Source organism: Heterocephalus glaber, unplaced genomic scaffold (genome assembly GCF_053883595.1).
Source record: "Heterocephalus glaber isolate CG9 unplaced genomic scaffold, H.glaber_assembly_v1.0 deba00001687, whole genome shotgun sequence".
NCBI classification, from domain to species: Eukaryota; Metazoa; Chordata; class Mammalia; order Rodentia; family Bathyergidae; genus Heterocephalus; species Heterocephalus glaber.
Window position 1 is genome coordinate 20,189,919 of NW_028258412.1, and position 17,758 is coordinate 20,207,676.

At 43.8% G+C, this 17,758-nt stretch overlaps 3 protein-coding genes across 13 annotated transcripts in view; 2 read left to right on the forward strand and 1 right to left on the reverse strand.

The window, feature by feature from the left end:
- Mapkapk5 (MAPK activated protein kinase 5) overlaps window positions 1–2,028 on the reverse strand; it is a 40,190-nt gene extending 38,162 nt beyond the window's left edge. For all 10 annotated transcript variants that reach the window (XM_087198408.1, XM_087198407.1, XM_087198406.1 and 7 more), the window contains exon 1: window positions 1,851–2,028. In XM_087198408.1, the coding sequence (XP_087054534.1) occupies window positions 1,851–1,886 (36 nt within the window). In that variant the 5' untranslated portion in view covers window positions 1,887–2,028. The remainder of the gene's footprint in view (window positions 1–1,850) is intronic.
- The window catches only part of Tmem116 (transmembrane protein 116), a 187,816-nt gene extending 176,229 nt beyond the window's left edge, over window positions 1–11,587 (forward strand). Inside the window, exon 13 of one of the 2 annotated variants that reach the window (XM_087198411.1) lies at window positions 11,445–11,587. The gene's annotated coding sequence lies outside the window, so the exon portion shown is untranslated. Of the gene's footprint in view, window positions 1–436; window positions 7,124–11,444 lie in introns of those variants that run through there. The other variant, XM_021257460.2, reaches the window with a different exon arrangement.
- Window positions 11,466–17,758, forward strand: part of Brap (BRCA1 associated protein) — a 147,766-nt gene continuing 141,473 nt past the window's right edge. The window contains exon 1 of the mRNA XM_087198403.1: window positions 11,466–11,633. The gene's annotated coding sequence lies outside the window, so the exon portion shown is untranslated. The remainder of the gene's footprint in view (window positions 11,634–17,758) is intronic.

Below are 17,758 nucleotides of genomic sequence, written 5' to 3' on the forward strand. Positions count from 1 at the left end.
ATGGCAAGGCTGAGATTTCAACCCATGAGTTTGCTGAGAAACTATTAACAGTCACTAACATCGCCTCTTAATTTGTATTCTCATCCATTGTTAACTATGCCCCTCTTCTGCCCAGCTCTCCCATAGCTCCCCCTTCCTATGGCCTACAATTCCCTAAATTTGCTGTTTCCCACTACTTCTCTTTAATATTATCTACACTGACCCACTGCCTTCCAACCATCTTTCTGTTCCTATATCACATTAGGTCTGCTGTTTTCAGGGCCTTTGTAGTTGCTGTTCCCACTGCCACCAAAATTCTTCCTTCAGAAGATGAAGGCTCACTCGCTCCCTGTCCTTCAGAATGCTACATAAATGTCACTTCCTTAGAACTTCCCTGACTACCCTAGTTAAAATAGTACTACTCACCCTTTCTATATTTTTTTCTTCTTCGTACCAGAAATCGAACTCAGGACCTTGCACTTGTGAGGCAGGTGCGGCACCACTGAGCTCCCCGGCCCTGTATTTCCTATTTATAACCACTTGGCGATGTTTATTAACTAATTCCACCATCTCTCACTCTCACCACTTGTGCCTAAGAGGGCACCTGTCATGAAGCAGATACCTGAACTTAAAAAATCTGCCTCTTATGCTTTGCTTCATGATACATTCATACAGCTTCAAGCAGCAGATCATGACTCTACTAATAAAATCTGAAAAGAAAAAAATGGCTAAAGAACCTTTACATTATTTAAAATTTGATCTTCCTACTGGGAACGTAACTCAGTGATAGAGGGTTTATCTATGATAGTGGTATGTTCAAGATCCTGGTTCAATCCCCAGTGTGCACGCACCTGCACACACACACACACAAGCCTTCCTTAATGTGTATGTTTTATGTTGATGCCAACTTTAAAAGGCTTTCTTTGGAATGACTAATGATTACTATAACTATATATACCACCTCAAAAACTGTTACAAGTTTTAAGTTCTTAAATAGTTATTCCTAATAGTGACTGTGGAGTGAAGTATCTTGGAGGGGAAAATAAAATCAAGCTGCCATTAGGCGCTTGTCCCTCAAGGGAAAATGAAAATCTTAAATGCAGTGGATTATTTAACACTGTAAAATAAGTAAATAATACATCAAACATTAACTTCAGTGTTGAGAATACATAATTCTAATTTTGTAGCTACAATTAACAAGCCAGATAACTGACTCAGTGTACAAAATTTGTTAAAAGTTAAAAATAGGTTTTAGAAGACGTAATTTTATTTGGGTCATTTTGAACACATAGATTTGCTTTTCTCTTGGATCTGTAAATCATACGACACTCTTAGCTCTTCCTGCATGTACTCAATGCTCCCAAGGAAGACAGGGAAAAGAAAACACGGAAAAGAACAATTTTCCCCAAAAGACAGGTTTTATAGGAAATCAAACCACTTTCTTCTGAAACTGCAGATTTCCAGGAGGCTGATTTAAATAAATTCGTAGGGATGGGTAAAACCACTCGGAAGTGCTGTTGCAGCAGACGGTCCAGAAGCAAGAGCTGGAGGCACTTGGGGAGTTGTGGAAACCATAGAGCAGTTGGCCCTCTTCCTCCCACTCATAGCAAGTATCTCAACACCACTCACCTTCGTTCTAGCTGAGCGCAAATCACAATAAACAGGACAGCGAGAAAGCGTCGGACAACCCACCCTACACACACACAAATCCTTCACCCCAGGGCTGTCAAAAGTGGTCCCTTGGAATCCCAGGGAGGACTAAACCCAAGTGTGCTGGAACTTCTCGGCCCAAATTTTCTCGTTTTCTGAGGCTGCAGCTGGGAGAAGTGAGACAAGACAAAGCGGGAAAGAAGGTGGCATCTTCCCCTTACCTTGATGGCTTTGTCCATGTCGTTCTCCTCCGACATGCTCCGGGAGGCCCCTACAGCCAAGAGCGCAGCAGGCTGCGCAGCTACTCGGTCCCCCAGCAGCCGAGGGAGCAAAGGGCTCGGAGATCTGGCCCCTGGGTCTCGGGAAGACGGACAGCAGCCGCCACTAGCGACAGGAGGGGAAGAGGGCCCCGGCGCCAGATCCGCTTCGGGGGGTGGCTCTAGGTTGGCGGCGGCGGCGGCCCCTGGGGACAAACCTTTGTGCTGGGCCCCGCGCGGTCGCCTCTCAGCCTCATCCCCAGCCGGGGAGGCAGGCTCCCCGGGCAGGGCGAGGCGAGGAGGGCCTCGGCCCGGGGCTTTGTGATGGGGCCTCGCCGGGCCGCCACTTAGACCCGGGCTCGCCAGGGCCTGAGAAGAATTCTGCGCCGCCGACGCCGACGCCGACACCGTCGTGAAGCCGAAACCGAGCCCACTGCCGCCGCCGCCGCGGCCACTACTGCTCCCGCCGCCGCTTCAGCGCCACACATCGCCGGGACACCCGCGCCGGGCAGCCCCGCCGGCCACCCGCCCGCGCTGTACCCGGCTGGAGCTCCGGGCTGCCGCTCCAGCCGCCCAGTTCCGCTACTCCACGGCTCCACACGCCCCCCGCCGCCGTCCGCTGGTGCTTCCGCGCCGCCCCCGAGCCCTGCGACTGATCTGCAGGCGCCCGCCTAGGCCTCCCTGAGACCGCCCGCAGGCCACACAGGCCCCCGGGCCTTCGGCTGCGCTGGCGCTAAGCTAATGACGTAGGAGGCGGCCTGACTGGGCAGGGTCATTGGAGGTCGCCGCAGGACATGTGTGACTGCGCCTGCGTTGGTACCTTATCTGTTAACTTGGCTTTGCAGTGCTTTTTGCCTGCAGGAACACCCGGTGGAAAAGACCCGTCGAGGCCGACGGGTGATACAGAAGAGGGAACTGAGGCCTGCCGTAGGGGAACGAAATTGTGTATTTCGTGAAGCTCTTTTGCTCCACTGCGTCCTTCACAAGATAAGCTTTTTGAGCTGTGAAGTATATTCTTGTCCTTCGTTTACATATTTGGTAACTGAGGCTTCGAGGGCTTGTTCCTGGACTTTTAGGACGAAATATTCGGCTCCAGCGGTCCCAACAGACCATACACCGCCACCCGTCCAAAACACCAGCGAAGGACTTGAGCAGTATTGATGGGCAGGAAAGGAGCTGTAGTCAGCGTGGCCAACGCTGGGAAGGACAGATGAAAAAGCCTCAGGATCCGTCTTTGAGGCGCTGACAGAAACTTGGTGGTTTTATAGATGAGGGAAACAAAGACAAGGGCTAGGAGTTTGCATAGCAGTCAGGGTAAGTAACCCTGGTCAAGGCGCAGTCTCGCAGTCTTGTTATTATCCCTGGTTCTGTGAGATTGACCAGAAATCTTTATGGCCTGAGGGGACAATCGGTTCTCCTGCTGGGGGTGGGTGAGTGACCATCATGAGGTGGTCCTCAAGACTCTGCTTTCAGGCCGGAGATTTAGCTCAGTGGTGCCGCCACCTTCCTCGGAAGCATGAAGACTGCTTTTCCTGGAAAACGTGTGTATGTGTGACTGCCGGTTTAGGATAACTTGAGACTTACTAAGGTTCCACCCCAAGGAATCTGAATGAGGATGTTATAAAAATTGGCAAGTGAAATCAGGTGTGGTGGCGCACGCCTGTAACCCCAGCGCTTGGAAGGCTGAGGCAGGAAGATCGCCATGCATTTGAGGCCAGAGTAGGCTACATAAGTGAGCTCAAGGCCGGTCTGAACTACATAGCAAGACCCTCTCTCAAAAAACAAACAAAAAAATACTGGCAAGTTAATGTCCCTCCCAGTGTTGCTTATCTTAGTGTGCTCATGTAACTGGCACTGCAAAATGAAATTTTTAAAGTTAGATTTTTTTTTCTTGTAGAAATAAGCAATTTCGGGCCCGGGATTTAGCTCAGTGGTGCCACACCTGCTTCGCAAGTGCAAGGTTCTGAGGTCCTGAGTTCGCGACCCCTGGTACCTCGGAAAAAAAGAAGCAATTTCTCCAAAATTCCTCCTGCTGAACACAAAACCAGCACCCCCACTTCTCCTCAATCCAGATGAAATGATAGTATATACAGATTCCAGCCCCAGGAGGCAGGAGCCCAGTTTCCTTTCCACAAGAAAAGGGTCAGCTAGCCAAAGATGGCTGGAAATGATAAAGCAGGCCTGGAAATCTACATTGTGCTCCGCTTCCCCTCTGTTCCTTTTTTTTTTTTTCTTTCTTTCTTTCTTTTTTTGTTTTGTTGTTGTTGTTCCTTTCTATAAAAGACCCTTACCTGGGCCGGGCATGTAGCTCAATGGCGCAGCACCTGCCTGGGAAGCATAAGGTCCTGAGTTCAATCCCTGGTACCGAAAAAAAAAAGACCCTTACCCACCTGTTCATGAGAAGGTGGTGATTTGAGGCAAAAGGATTCCTCATCTCCTTCAAGCTAGCTTTAATAAATCCCACTTTCCTTTTTACCAGAATAGCTGGTTGTTGTAGTCAGCAGGATTGGGCAAGGTAATATATTAAATACAGAACACATAACTTAATAAGGTTATTTTATGATAATTACCCAAAGATTAAAATGCAAAGGAGTGCAAGAGATTAACCGCATACTAGAAGCCCAAAGGATTCAACTGAGGGCCTGGATCCCAGCAGTTTTCCACACAAGTCCAGCTGAAGGCCTAGAGTCCAAGGCATCGTCCTCCCTGAGTCCAGCCAGTGGCCTAGGGCTCACAGCAGTGTCTTATGCTTGTCTGTATTGAGGATCTGCACTTGGAAGGCCCAAAGGCCAGTGGTAGAAACCAGAAAATCTATGCTGGTGATATGGATTTGTGCCACCAAGCTGAGGGATCCACATTAGAGCCAGGAAGTGATGCTCACGGTGAAGATCAGAGCTCCCCTGATGACAACAGCAGCCATTCCCAACAACAGCGAGGCCCTGAGCTCCTCCTTCAGTGAAAACATCCTAGTTTGCATCAGGACAACCATCCACAGCAAGGTTCTCCTAGCAAATCAACAGGTCAAGATCTTCCCCTCCAGTTCTCTTTTTATGGCTATTGGTAACAATCTTCAGATGGATCTTTCATCCCCAGACCATGCTGATTCAGTTCAGCTAGGTGTTACAAGTTGACCATTAGTCCACCACACTGGCCTCCTTTGATTTGGTCAGTAGTAAGAAAATGAACCTAAGAGGCTGGTAACACTCAGCCTAGAAGGAGGATGAGATAGGTTGTATAAATTTAGGTCTAACAGCTGCTCCTTAAGTGATTAACATGCTTGTGTTCAGAGCTGAGCAGGGATCTAAGCCAAAGTTTTAAGGTTTATACTTAGTATATCAGAACATTCATGGGTCCAAACTTTGATCAAGATACATGAAATTTTTATAACAAACTGAAAGAGACATATGAAATGAAGGCAGAGATGACAAGCTTTATTATGTCTATAGTTTCCCATTGGGCACCTAAGGACAAGCTGAACCCATTTGCACATAGCCAGAAATTGGTCAAGATAGAATTGGAACCCAGGTCTGTGCTCTTTACACCAAGAACCTTTGAAGGAATTTTTCAGGAGCTTAGCCCACCCCAGCCCCAATTGTTTCAAGTTTTTTGTTGTTTTGGTTTGTTTTTGAAGACAGGGTCTTGCTATGTAGCCAGGCTGGCCTCAAACTTTGAATCCTCTTGCCTCAGTCTCCCAAGTGCTGGGATTACAGGCAGGCACATTGCCACCTCTTGATGTTTTTTTATCACTTATGGTTATTCATTACTGATCCCCAATGTATGCGAGACCTGCTAGACCGTGAGGAAACCGTAATAACAAGACACAGTACCTGCTTGTGGATCTTTCAGGAAAAGGAAGTAGATAGTACACAGGGAAAAACTGTGATGTTAAGAAAATGAACAGGGCACTAATGCTAGAATCACTGGATGTGGGAACTATTTCATGTTAGATGGTTAGAGAAAGTCAAGATGTAACATTTAGGCTGATATCCCTGAGGAAAGAGGAGATGACTATTGGAAATCCAGCCAACTGGAGGAAGAAATTTGGGGGTAGATAGAACAGCAAGTCCAAAAGTCTTAAAGTGGAATAAACAAAATGTGTTCAAGGAGCATCACGTGATACTAAACAAGTACTCTGCTTGGTGATCATGAAAGCCAAAATAGTAGCACTGGGTTTTAGCAAAAAGAAAAGGCTTTAATGTATGGTCAACCAGGAAGGAGGCCGGGAGCTGTCAGCTGGTCATTTGGTAGCAGGAGAATTTAGAAGAAAGGGTAAGCTGCTTACTGACAGAAGAGGAAAAGGAGTTATCTTAGGGTTCTTTTGCTTAGACATAGATCATCATGCTTCTTCGCACGTAGCATGTGTGATGACAATAGGTCATTGACTGGATAACCTGGCTTCTCTGCATATACCCATTTTTGAAAAGCCAGTTTCAAATAGTCCCTGAGTGAATTCTAAAAGGTTTTCCTGAAAAACAAGTTAAATACTGTATTAATTAAGGAATCTATCTCCGGGTGTGTCTAGGCCCCTAAATGATTTCACAAGAACAGCATTGTAGCTGGAATAGTATGAGAAAGGATGAATGGGCAGGGGCTGCATCATACATGGCTTCAGGGATCATAGTAAGGACTCTAGTCTTTATTCTAAACCACTGGAATGTTTTAAACTAGAGAGTAATGTAATCAAATTTGTATTTTAAAATGTGCTGTATAAAGAATGAAATGTAGGTAAGCACAGAGAGCTATTAGGAGACTGTTGGAATAATCCAGATGACACATTACTATGATGTTTGAACTAAGGAGCTGACAGTAAAAATGGAGAGAGAAGACAGATTTAAGGTATATTTTGGGGCCTGGGTGTGGTGGTGCAGTCAGGAAGCTGAGCCAGGAGGATTTCCATGAGTTCACAGCGAGCCTGAGCTACATAGTGAGTTCAAGGCCAGCCTGAACTACATAGTGAGACCCTGTCTCCAAAAACAAAAACAAAAGCAAAAAGATATATTTGGGGGATAGCATCAACAGGATTTCTAAAGTATTAGATGAAGAAGAGGAGGATAAAAAATGAATTAAGGATAACTTCTTTGTGTTTGACTTAAACAACTGGAGGAATGAGGCTGCTTCCATTCAGTGAATGAAAAACTTGAATGGGGATGAGAGTGAACAGTCCGGAGTTCTTTACCATCTAGGCTAATTTGAGGTTCTTGTGACATACCAGACAATAAACCAAGCATGTAATTGAACATTGTGGAGACTTAGTTGTCCACCAAAATTATTGTTCTCTTTTTTGTGCTGTATACATTTGCACGACATTCCTCAACCCTTACAGTAGAGTATGACATGTGCTGTGCTCTTCCCAGTGGAAAGTGAGCAGAAGGGATGTGCGTGGTCTCTAGGCCTAAGCCCATAGAAACCTTCAACAGGAGTCCTCCTGTGCTTGCTCTAACTCTGCCAGCTGGAAGCTGATGATGGCCAGATTTTGGAGAGGACAAGTCCTCAAGATTGAAGATTCCTACGTGGAAGAGATCCCACTTGCTCATTGTTAGTGTCTGTTTAAACTGTTACATGAGCAAAACCAAAAATACAATTATATTGAGGTGTTGCTTAATTTGACTTAATTTGAGTCTTTGCTTATGCAAATGACTTGAATTGACATATCCATAACCAAAAATAGAAGATGCCTTTGATTCATTCATTCAATAAGAACATCAAAATCTCTGTGTCAGGCACTGTGCTATATAATGGAGGAGCAGAAATGAAGAACAGACCCTCATGCAGCTGAGTCTAGCTACTCAACTTACTGACTGATTTACACGTTTTCTCTCTACTAGGAACCTACTGTCCCCTCCCTACACACACAGCAGTTTCTACTCTTTCTTCAACCTTATTCTTGTTTTGTTTTGGGTTTTTTTGGTACTGGAAATCAAACTTGAGTTCTTGCGCTTGTGGGGCAGCCGGCAAAACCACTGAGCTAAATCCCTGGCCCTAGTTTTGTTTTTTGAGACAAGAGTCTCGCTGTGTATTCCAACCTGGCCCTGAACTCACAGTGTACTCCAGGCTGCTGGCCTCAAATTTATGTTGATCCTCCTGCCTCAGCCTCCTGAGGGCTGGAATTACAGGCATGCACCACCATGCCCAACTAGATTTCTTGCTTAAAGGTACAGTTGCAGATATAAAATCATCATTGCTATCTGAGTCCTCAAACTGAGTAATTGATTGATTTCTTATTTCACAGTCCCTTGAAGAATGTAAATCTGGGGCCGGGGATTTAGCTCAGTGGTTCCACTGTCTGCCTCCCAAGTGCAAGGTCCGGAGTTCAATCCCCAATGCCAAAAGAAAAAAATAGAAGAATGTAAATCTGCAGCTCTCAAGGTTTGCAGCACTGGCATTTTCAACTCCCTCCTAAAACCAGATATCACACTCTCCCGCCCTCTGCTGCCAAGAACTACTTATTTTTTATTTCGACAGGAGACACTGTCATCTGCAGTTCTGTGAAAGTAGAAAATACTCCAATGAACTGGGTGACCTGGCTCAGGAAAATTCTAAACAGACAGGCTGCCTGGTTTCTTCTTGCTGCTATTAGAAAAGAAAGAGATAAAATTGTTAGAATTATTAAACAACCAGGAGTTGGGACTTGATGGTTTTGAAACCAGTCTCGAGCATGGGTCAAAATCAGTAGTGCAGCGCTGATGGGAGGACTGTGAGTTCAAGGTTAGTCTGGACCACACAGTGAGTTCAAAGCTAGCCTGGAGTACATAGTAAGACCCTGTGTCCAAAATCAAACAAAAAATCAGCACCAAAAGTAAAACAAAATCTGTCTTAGCTCAGGCTGCTTTGACAAAACACCGACTGGGTAGCTTATACAACACATTTATTTCTTTTGGTTCTGAAGCCTGAGAAGTCAAAGATGAGGGCCCCATGGGCTGGGGATTTAGCTCAGTGGTTCTGGTGCGTCCCTTGAAAGCACAAGGTCCTGAGTTGGATCCCCAGTACCAAAAAAAAAAAAAAAGATGAGGGCCCCAGCAGATTTGGTTCCTGGTGAAGACCTGCTTCCTGACCTGCAGGTGCCACTTCAGTGTGTCCTCCTGTAAGAAAGAGTGAGCTCTGCTCTCTTCCTCTTCTTATAAGGGCACTGATCCCACTATGGGGGACCTACCCTTATGATTTCATAGAAACCTAATAACCTCTCAGAGATCCCTTTCTCAATACTATCATATTAGGTATTAGAACTTCAACATATGAGTGGAAGGAGTGGACACATCCATCCATAACAGAGTCTATAAAGCTAAAGTAGAAGATGTCACTGTATAATATTTTGTGAAGGCATTAGAAAGATCAAAAATGATGCCTCAGAAAACTAAAGAGATTTATAGATCTTAATAAGACCTCTAGTAATTTATAGATCTTAATAAGTTCCTCAAATCGCAGCAGGACCCCAAGATAGAAAAGAACATTTCAGGGAGATTTGTGGATGTGGCTTTTATCTAATGCAGTGAACTCCAAGAAGATTCCCAGGAAATTACAAACATTTTGAAAGAGTTATATTTGGACTCTTGGACTGAGGGAGAAAGAGATACTATAGAATGAACAGTATAATTTATGGGCAGGAAGCAGATTAAACTCCTTGACTACAGCTGTGTTATTTTTTATGGAAAAGTACAACTCAACCAAAAGCTACTGATAATCATTCTTAAGCCTTGAGGACCAAATGTGGAACATCTAACATTGGCCTGGGTGGATTTCAGAATTTCCATGGAGCAGTGACTTCTTCCTACCTCCTACTTTCTTCCTTTTTCACAATAATGTCTGTTGGTTTGACCTATATTTGTCAGGGTTCTCCGCAGAAACAGAACCAATAAGACGGATGGATAGATAGATAGAGAGAGGCTTCATTATGGGAATTGGCTTGTGTGATTATGGAAGTCCAGAATGCCTGATATGCTGCTGTCTACAAGCTGAAATCCAGGAAAGCTGCTGGTATAAATCAGAGTCTGAAGGCCTAAGGACCAGCAATGCCTGTGTCCAAAGACAGGAGAGGTAAAAAAAAATAAATAAATAAGAAGAGCAAATTTACCCTTCTTCTACCTTTTTTGTTCTATCATATTCTATAGCGGATTAGGTGATGCCCGCCTGTATTCATGAGGGTGATCATTCAGATGCTATACTCATTCAGATGCTAATCTCTTCTGGAAACAGCCATACCCAGATATAATGTTATACACCTTAATATCTCTGTCCACTCAAGTGGACACATAAAATTAATTATCACATGCCCATTGAGGAGGCCACACTCAAGTGAAATAAATAGGACACATGTGTAAATACTGAATACTTTCTCTGGTGTGAAAAACTAAAAGTGTAAATAGGTTCAAAATGTATAATTGATAATGCGAAATAGGAAGAAAAGGTCTAAAGGAGTAGGGGAAGTGGGAGGGGTAGGGGAAAGGAAATAAGGGAAAGGAAAAAATGGAAACAAAGTCTCTATAGATAGGGAAGGGTGGAGGGGGTGAAGGGAGAGCAGGGGAAGGGGGAAAAACTAAGAACCAAGATGCATCATGTAAAGGTACAAGATCCCAATGATGAATGTATGGGGGTGGGGATTTAGCTCAGTGGTTCTGCCACCTGCTCCATTGATGAATGTAACTGTATTGTATACCTAAATGTACCAAACTTAATGATAAAAAAATGAAAGCATAAATTAAGAAAAAAAATTAATTATCACTTTCTCTTATGGCTCACTGTTGTACCTTGAATGTGGAAGGGACAAATAATTTGTCTCCTTATTTTCCATGTTCTACAAATCAAGAGAATCTATACTTGTGGAAATATATTTAAGGAACTGCAGTCAAGGAGATTACATCTGGGCTTGATTTGATTTTGGGATTCTGGACTTTGAGCTGATGCTATAAGGCAGGCATGTCCAGCCCACAGGCTGTGTTGTATGCAGCCCTGGAAAGCCAGTAATGTGGCTCCACAAGATTGTAAACTTTTAACATTATTGTGTGATTCTTAGTGATTTTTTTTTCATGACTCAACTGCACAGTTCTGGCACATGGACTGTGTAGGTGACAACAGAATTCTATGTAGGGGAGGGCACAGTGCACTGTTATATTGTAAACAATGGCCTCAAAGAATAAGCACGAAGGATAAAATTAGATCTAGCTGGGCATGGTGGTACATACCAGTATTCCCAGAACTTCAAAGGCTGAGGCAGGAGGATCCTCACAAGTTTGAGACCAACCTGGGCAACATAGTTCAAGACCAGCCTGAACTACATAGCAAGACCCTGTCTCAAAAAATTTTTTTAAATTAAAAATTAGATCAAAATTTCTAACAAGCAGTTTAAGAACTCACTAAGGATTGCAACCGCTTGCCTTGAATCAGACCCTGATGAATTATTTTCACAAAAACAAGGTCAGATATCCAGCTAGTTTTATGTTTCTGTTGCTCTGAGTGTTATAGTAAAAAATATTTTAAAATAAAAGAAGTTTTGTTACTTATATACATTAACTATATCATACATTTTATATGTGACTCAAGACAGTTCCTCTTCACTCAGTGCAGCCCAGGGAAACCAACCTGGATATCCATGCCATAGGAGGAAGAAGCTTTTGAGGACCTTCAGAAGAAGAGAGCGCACTTTGCATGTGGGAAACCTCGACTCCCTGGCTGTCCGAGGGCCAGTAGCATTAGCAACCTCTCAGATGGCCTCTACTCTTCGTATCGTCTACTCGTGACCATATGCTGGGACCAGTGAGTTACTACTAATGAATAGAAAACAGTAATGTGATAGAATACTACTTCTAAGATTAAGTTGTATAGAAATTGTGACTTTTGGGGCTCTTTCTCCAACTCTTTTGTTTACTTCTCTGAGGAAAGCCAGTTACTATGTTGTAAGCTGCTGTCTAGAGGAATGTACATGACAAAGAATTGGCTGACAATCAAAAAGGACCTGAGGCCTGCCAGTAGTCACGGGAATAAGCCTGGAACTGGATCTTCCCTCTGTGCAGCCTGGAGGTGACGGAAGCCCTGGCTGACAGCCTGACTGCAACTTTATTAGAAGCTATGGGCACATAGCAAAGCCACAGTAGTACATTTGTGACCCACAGAAATTATGAGATAACAAATATGAGTTTTTTGAAGCTGCTGTTTATGATCATTTATTATATAACAATAGGTAGCATATTCAAATGGTTAAAGAAAAGAGGAAAGGCCTACAGGAGAAAAGTCATGGTGGCCTGAATTAGGATGACTGCAGCAGAAATGAGAAGCGATATCTGAGAGGTATTTTGCAGGTGGAAACAGCAGGAGCTGGTGATGACTTAGATGTGGGGCTAAGAGAGAAAGGAGGTGCCCTGGGGCTATCTGCAGGGCACAAGCAATTCAGCAGAGACAGTGCATTTACTAAGATTGAGCACATTAGAAAGAGAAAAGATCTGAGGATATCAGCAGAAACTAAACAACTGAAATGCAGTAGTGGATGGATGAAAACATGCAGTTGAACATGTCACTGAATGTTATTCTCTCTGTGTGCAGCTATCCTTAATCAACAGCAGAAGTTTCAGAAGTGTAACCTGGCGCGGGGGTTGGAAGGGGAAGGGAAAGAAAGAGAAATGGTGGCAAATGTGGAGAAATTGATTGGCATGAGTGGCCCCCAAATGTACACCACCCCCAGGGTGATGGTACTGGGAAGGGCTGTGGACCTTTACAGTGTAGCTGTGTGGATGGTCCTTAGGTCATGGGGGCGTGCCCTCAAAAGAAACTGTGGGATCAGGGTTTCTCTTTTGCCTCCTGGCTTCAGATGTGGCTGCTCACTCTGACATGCACTCCTACCATGATGGATAGCCCTCACCAGAGGCCTAAGCCAAATTGCTGTGTTAGTCAGCTTTCTGTTGCTGGGAAAGAATAACTGATGCACACAATTTAAAGTAAGAGAGGTTTATTTTGGCTCAGTTTCAGAAGTTTCAGTTCATAGTAAGATGGCTCCATTGCTTGAGACCTGTGGCAAGGCTGAAATATCATGGTGGAAGGGTGTGGAGGAGTAAAGCTGCTCACCTCATGGCAGCCAGGAAGGGGGGGGGGGAGTGAGAAGATATATCTTTCAAAGTCAAGCCCCTCCAGCTGGGTGTGGTAGCACACACCTGTAATCCCAGCACTCAAGAGGCTGAGACAGGAGAATTGCTGTGAATGAGGCCAGGTTGAATTACATAGTGAGATCCTGTCTCAAAAAAAAAAACAAAAACCCACAAAGTCAGGCCCCTCCCCATTGACCTACCTTCTCCAATTAGGCCCTACCTCCTAATAGCCCATTCACATAGGAAATCAGTGGGTTAATCCATTGATGAAATTAGCTCCCTCAAACCCAATTATTTCTTTAGACATGTCTTAATCTAGTCAAGTTGACAATCAAGATTAACCATCAATGCTGCCTGCCTCAAAAGTGCGTTGCTTGCCTCTCAAGCGGAAGGTCCTGAGTTTGATCCCCAGTACCAAAAAGAAAAAAAAAGATTAACCATCTCAGTCACCCAATCTGGGACTTGAACCTCCTGAACTGTGAGCCAAAGTAATGTTCTCTACTTACTAAGTTACCTGTGTCAGGTAGTAACATGAAGTTAATACAAGTGGTATATCCATGTAATAGACTATTAGAACAAAAGAAATGAAATTCTGCTACATACTATACAACAGGCAGACCTTGAAAATAATATACAAAGTGAAAGAAGCTTACATATTGAGTAAGTCCATTGATAGGAAATATCTAGATTAGGCAATCCTAGAAATAAGGACAGACTCCATTCTCTTTGTTTGTTTGTTTGTTTGTTTGTTTGTTTGTTTTTTGAGACAGGGTCTCACTATGTAGTTCAGGCTGGTCTTAAACTCACTGTGTATCCCAGTCTGGCCTCAAACTCACAGATCCTCCTGCCTCAGCCTCCTAGGTCCTGGGATTACAGGCATGAGCCACCGTGCTCGGCTAGACCCCATTCTCTTGCCACTACCCCAGTTCCCTCTGTGGCACTCATTAGCATGAAAGACTCAGGTGGTCTCCCCAGGTAACTCTGCCTTCTTTGATGGTCCCATCACCTGAGGCCAAGGATAAACTAACTCACTTGTTCGGAAGGCCTCTCTTCTAGTGTAAAACTTAGCAAACCTGAATGTGCAGACAGATCACCTGGGGGTCTTGGTAAAATCCAGATGAAAGTTTACTGGGTCTGAGCTGAAGTCTCAGGTCCTTATTTCTAACACATTCTCAGGTGCTATCAGTGCTGCTTGGTCCACAAACCATATTTTCCCAGCTGTCACTCTCTTTGGTTTTTTGAAAACCCATTCTTGGAACCTCCCTGTCCCAGGCCTAAGTTTCTTGAGTTTAGAATAGTACAATCCCTCAGTAGTGTCCCAGGACAATTTTGTATACTCTACATCCCTTTGAGCTTTTGCTACACATATTCTAGCATTGTAGAGTAGGTCCCTTCCCTCAAAGGGTTCACAGTGGAAGAAGGAAGCAGATCAAATATAGCACAATTTTTGGGCAATAAGTATCAAGTATGAAAGTATCAAAGTATGAAAGTAGTTAAGAGGAGAAAGTAATGAACTTAGAGCTGGGGAGAACACCCAACATCCTAAAGGGAACCAGCTCTAAGTGCTATTCCAAAGAAGACACATAGTAGGGGCCAGCACCCAGCACTAGTGATACATGATGTCAGTAAGATTTCCTTTAAGGCTCATATTTGCTTTGAGAGAATCTAAAACATCCTGATTCCCAGGCTTGGGGTGTAGCTCAGTGGTAGAGTACTTGCCTAGCATGCATGAGCCCTGGATTATATCACCAGTACCCCCCACCAAATAATTCTGAGTCCTGTTACCATTAGGCAATATTAGGAGTTGCCTAGCAGGGCCAAGTTACATGTTAGTTTCTGTGATATGATTTTTTTTTTGTTTTACAAAAATGGGAGCCTAACCCAAAGGAAATAAAAAACATGTCCAGAGAAAAATTTGTACATGAATGGTCACAGGAGAACCATTCATAATAGTCAAAAGGTGGAAGCAACAGATGAGTGATCTATCCACACAATGTGATCTATCCATACAATGGCATATTATTTGACCATAAAAGGAATGGAGTAAGATACATGTTACAACACCGATGAGCCTTGAAGACATTAGGTCAAGTAAAGAAAAGCCAGTCACAAAAGACCACATATTTTAAGACTCCATTTATATGAAATGATCAGAATAGACAAATATATAAAGATAGAAAGTAGAATAGTGGCTAACAGGGCCAGTAATGAAGTGTAGGTGTAGCACTAGGGGCTAATAGCTAAAAAGTACAAAGTTTCTTTTTGAGCCAATGGAAATGTTCTAAGATCTATTGTGGCATGAGAGATATACAACTCTAAATATACTAAAAAAAAATTGAATCATACAATTTAAATGAATTCTATCTCATTAAAGCTATTTTAGCCAGGGATTTAGTTCAGTGGTTCCGCCGCCTGCCTCACAAGCACAAGGACCTGAGTTCAATCCGTGGTACCAAAAAAAAAAGCTATTTTAAATGGAGGAAAATGAGGAAGAGATAAAGGAAGAAAGAAAATGGGAGCTTCTGTCCTTTCTTTTATCTCTCAAATTTTCACACATATACTGACCACTGGAGACTTTGTTAAAATACAGATTCTGGGTAAGTGTAGGGTGGACCCTGGGATTCTGCATTCCAAAAAGCTGCCCTCTGATGTCAGTGCTTCTGGTTGGTCCTGGACCATACTTTAAAGGAGAGTATAGGTACCTCCCAGGTGCCCAGCATCCATGAGCCAGGCTTATGGAATGGGCCTTATTTTGTAAGTGGTATCCTAATTACTTTTTGCATTGCTGAGACAAAAGACCCAATACCCAAAGATAAAGCAGGGAAGGTTTATTTTGTTTTACAGTTATACAGATTTCAGTCTATAGTCAGCGGGCTCTAAGACAGAGTGGCATGGCAAATGGGCATCATAGAGGAGAAATAGTCTATTGCAGGCCAGGCAGGCAGCAGCAAGCAGCACCAGAAGCAGAAGCAATAGCAGCAGGAAACAACTGTAACTGTCCTCTTTCTGTTCCTTATATTCTATCCAGGCTACCTGCCCTTAGGGCAGGTAGCCCTAACATGGAAGCCTTCCCATTATCTATAACCAGAACTATGCCAAACCAATCAGTGGACTAATTTAGTAATCACACACTCTTGATCCCAGCATCACACACTCTAGATCCAGCCACCTCTGAAAAGCCCCACCTATGACCACATGAGGCTTTGGGAGGATGTCTAGACAAAAGCTATAACAAGTGACATGTGACCTGACTATAACAAATGGTGGAGAAATGAGACCACCCAAGCAGGCTAGTGAAGACAGAGAGGTACAGACTTTATTCACCTAGGCAGAGGTGGACTGATGGCAAGCAAGAGGCTGTCACTACCAAACAATGAAAAGGCAGAAAGTTTTATAGGACATTGGAAGAGAGGTCTGGCACGTCTATCACATATAGGGGTCAGAGCAAATATGTCAGGGTCCATACAGCGATCAAGGCAGATGTGTGGATATTTTCAGGTGACTTGGCATTGAAAAGATGCTGTACTTTGTAGTTGTTATCTCTGTGTTGGGAACATCCCATCCTGTGTGGCTGCCTGTTTTGTTGTGGGCTTTTTTTTGTTGGTTTGTTTTTTGTTTTTTGTATCTTGTCAAACTGTAGCTTGGAATTAAAGAACATATTCATTAACCATTTCACAACCAGGTCAAGCCTGACACTGACCACCTGGCTGAGCCAACTGGCTCAGGAGTGGGCATCTGACTCAAGCTGGGACATCAGAGGTGTCTGAGACTGTTTTCTGTTGCTAAAACAAAATACCAGAAACTGTATAATTTATAAAGAACAGAGGTTTATTTACTAAGCCACAGTTCTGGAGGCTGGGAAGTCCAAAAGCATGATGCCAGCATTGGGCAAAGGCCTTCTTGCTACATCACAATATGAAGAGCGTCCATGGCAAGACAGCACACATGGCTAGCTTGATGCTGTCATCTTATACAGCATCAGTGCCATCAAGGAGTCTCCGACTTCGTGACCCCAACTAATCTTAGGCCCCACTTCCAGACACCATGAATATGCGACTTTGGGGATTAAGTCCTTGACACATGAACCCTGGAGGATGCATGAGGCTCCTAGGAACTGACAGTAACATTAAGCCACTTGTGGGTTGATGTCAGACAACACAGGGAGAGGTCATGTTGTCCCACACCAAAGCAGTCCTTGTCTGTGTTGGAAATATGCAAAAGGGGGAAAGCCAGTTTGTAGAGAGTGGGGAAGGCTGTGGAGAGGAACAGGAAAGAGAAGTCTCCTAGCCCAGAGACACTGCATCCTTTGGCATCCGTTCTTCACTGAAGTTCCTGGTCCATGTCATTCCTAAAAGTCCCTCTTTTGTGTGATAGTTTGAGTGAGTCTCACCTTGAATGCTACCAAGCATCCCTGATTTTCTAAATGAGCATTTAAGTTGTTTAAAATTGTCTGGTATTAGAAATAGTGTTCTTTGTAAATGGGTTTCCCATACTCATCTGGTTGTTTTCTTGAATAAATTCTTTTTTTTTTTTCCTGAGACAAGGTCTTGCTATGTAGTTCATGATGGCCATGAACTCACTATGTAGCCCAGGCTGGCCTCAAACTTGTGACTATCCTCCTCCCTCAGCCTACCAAGTTCTGGGCTTACAGGCCTATACCACAACCCCCAGCCTTTTCTTGGATAAATTCTTAGTCATGGATGCCTACCAGAAAGGTTATATCAAGATAAATTATCCTAGCACAGTGAGAACACACTCCTGAATTCTGACCTGAGTGTCTGTCCTGCAATTATGTCATAGTAA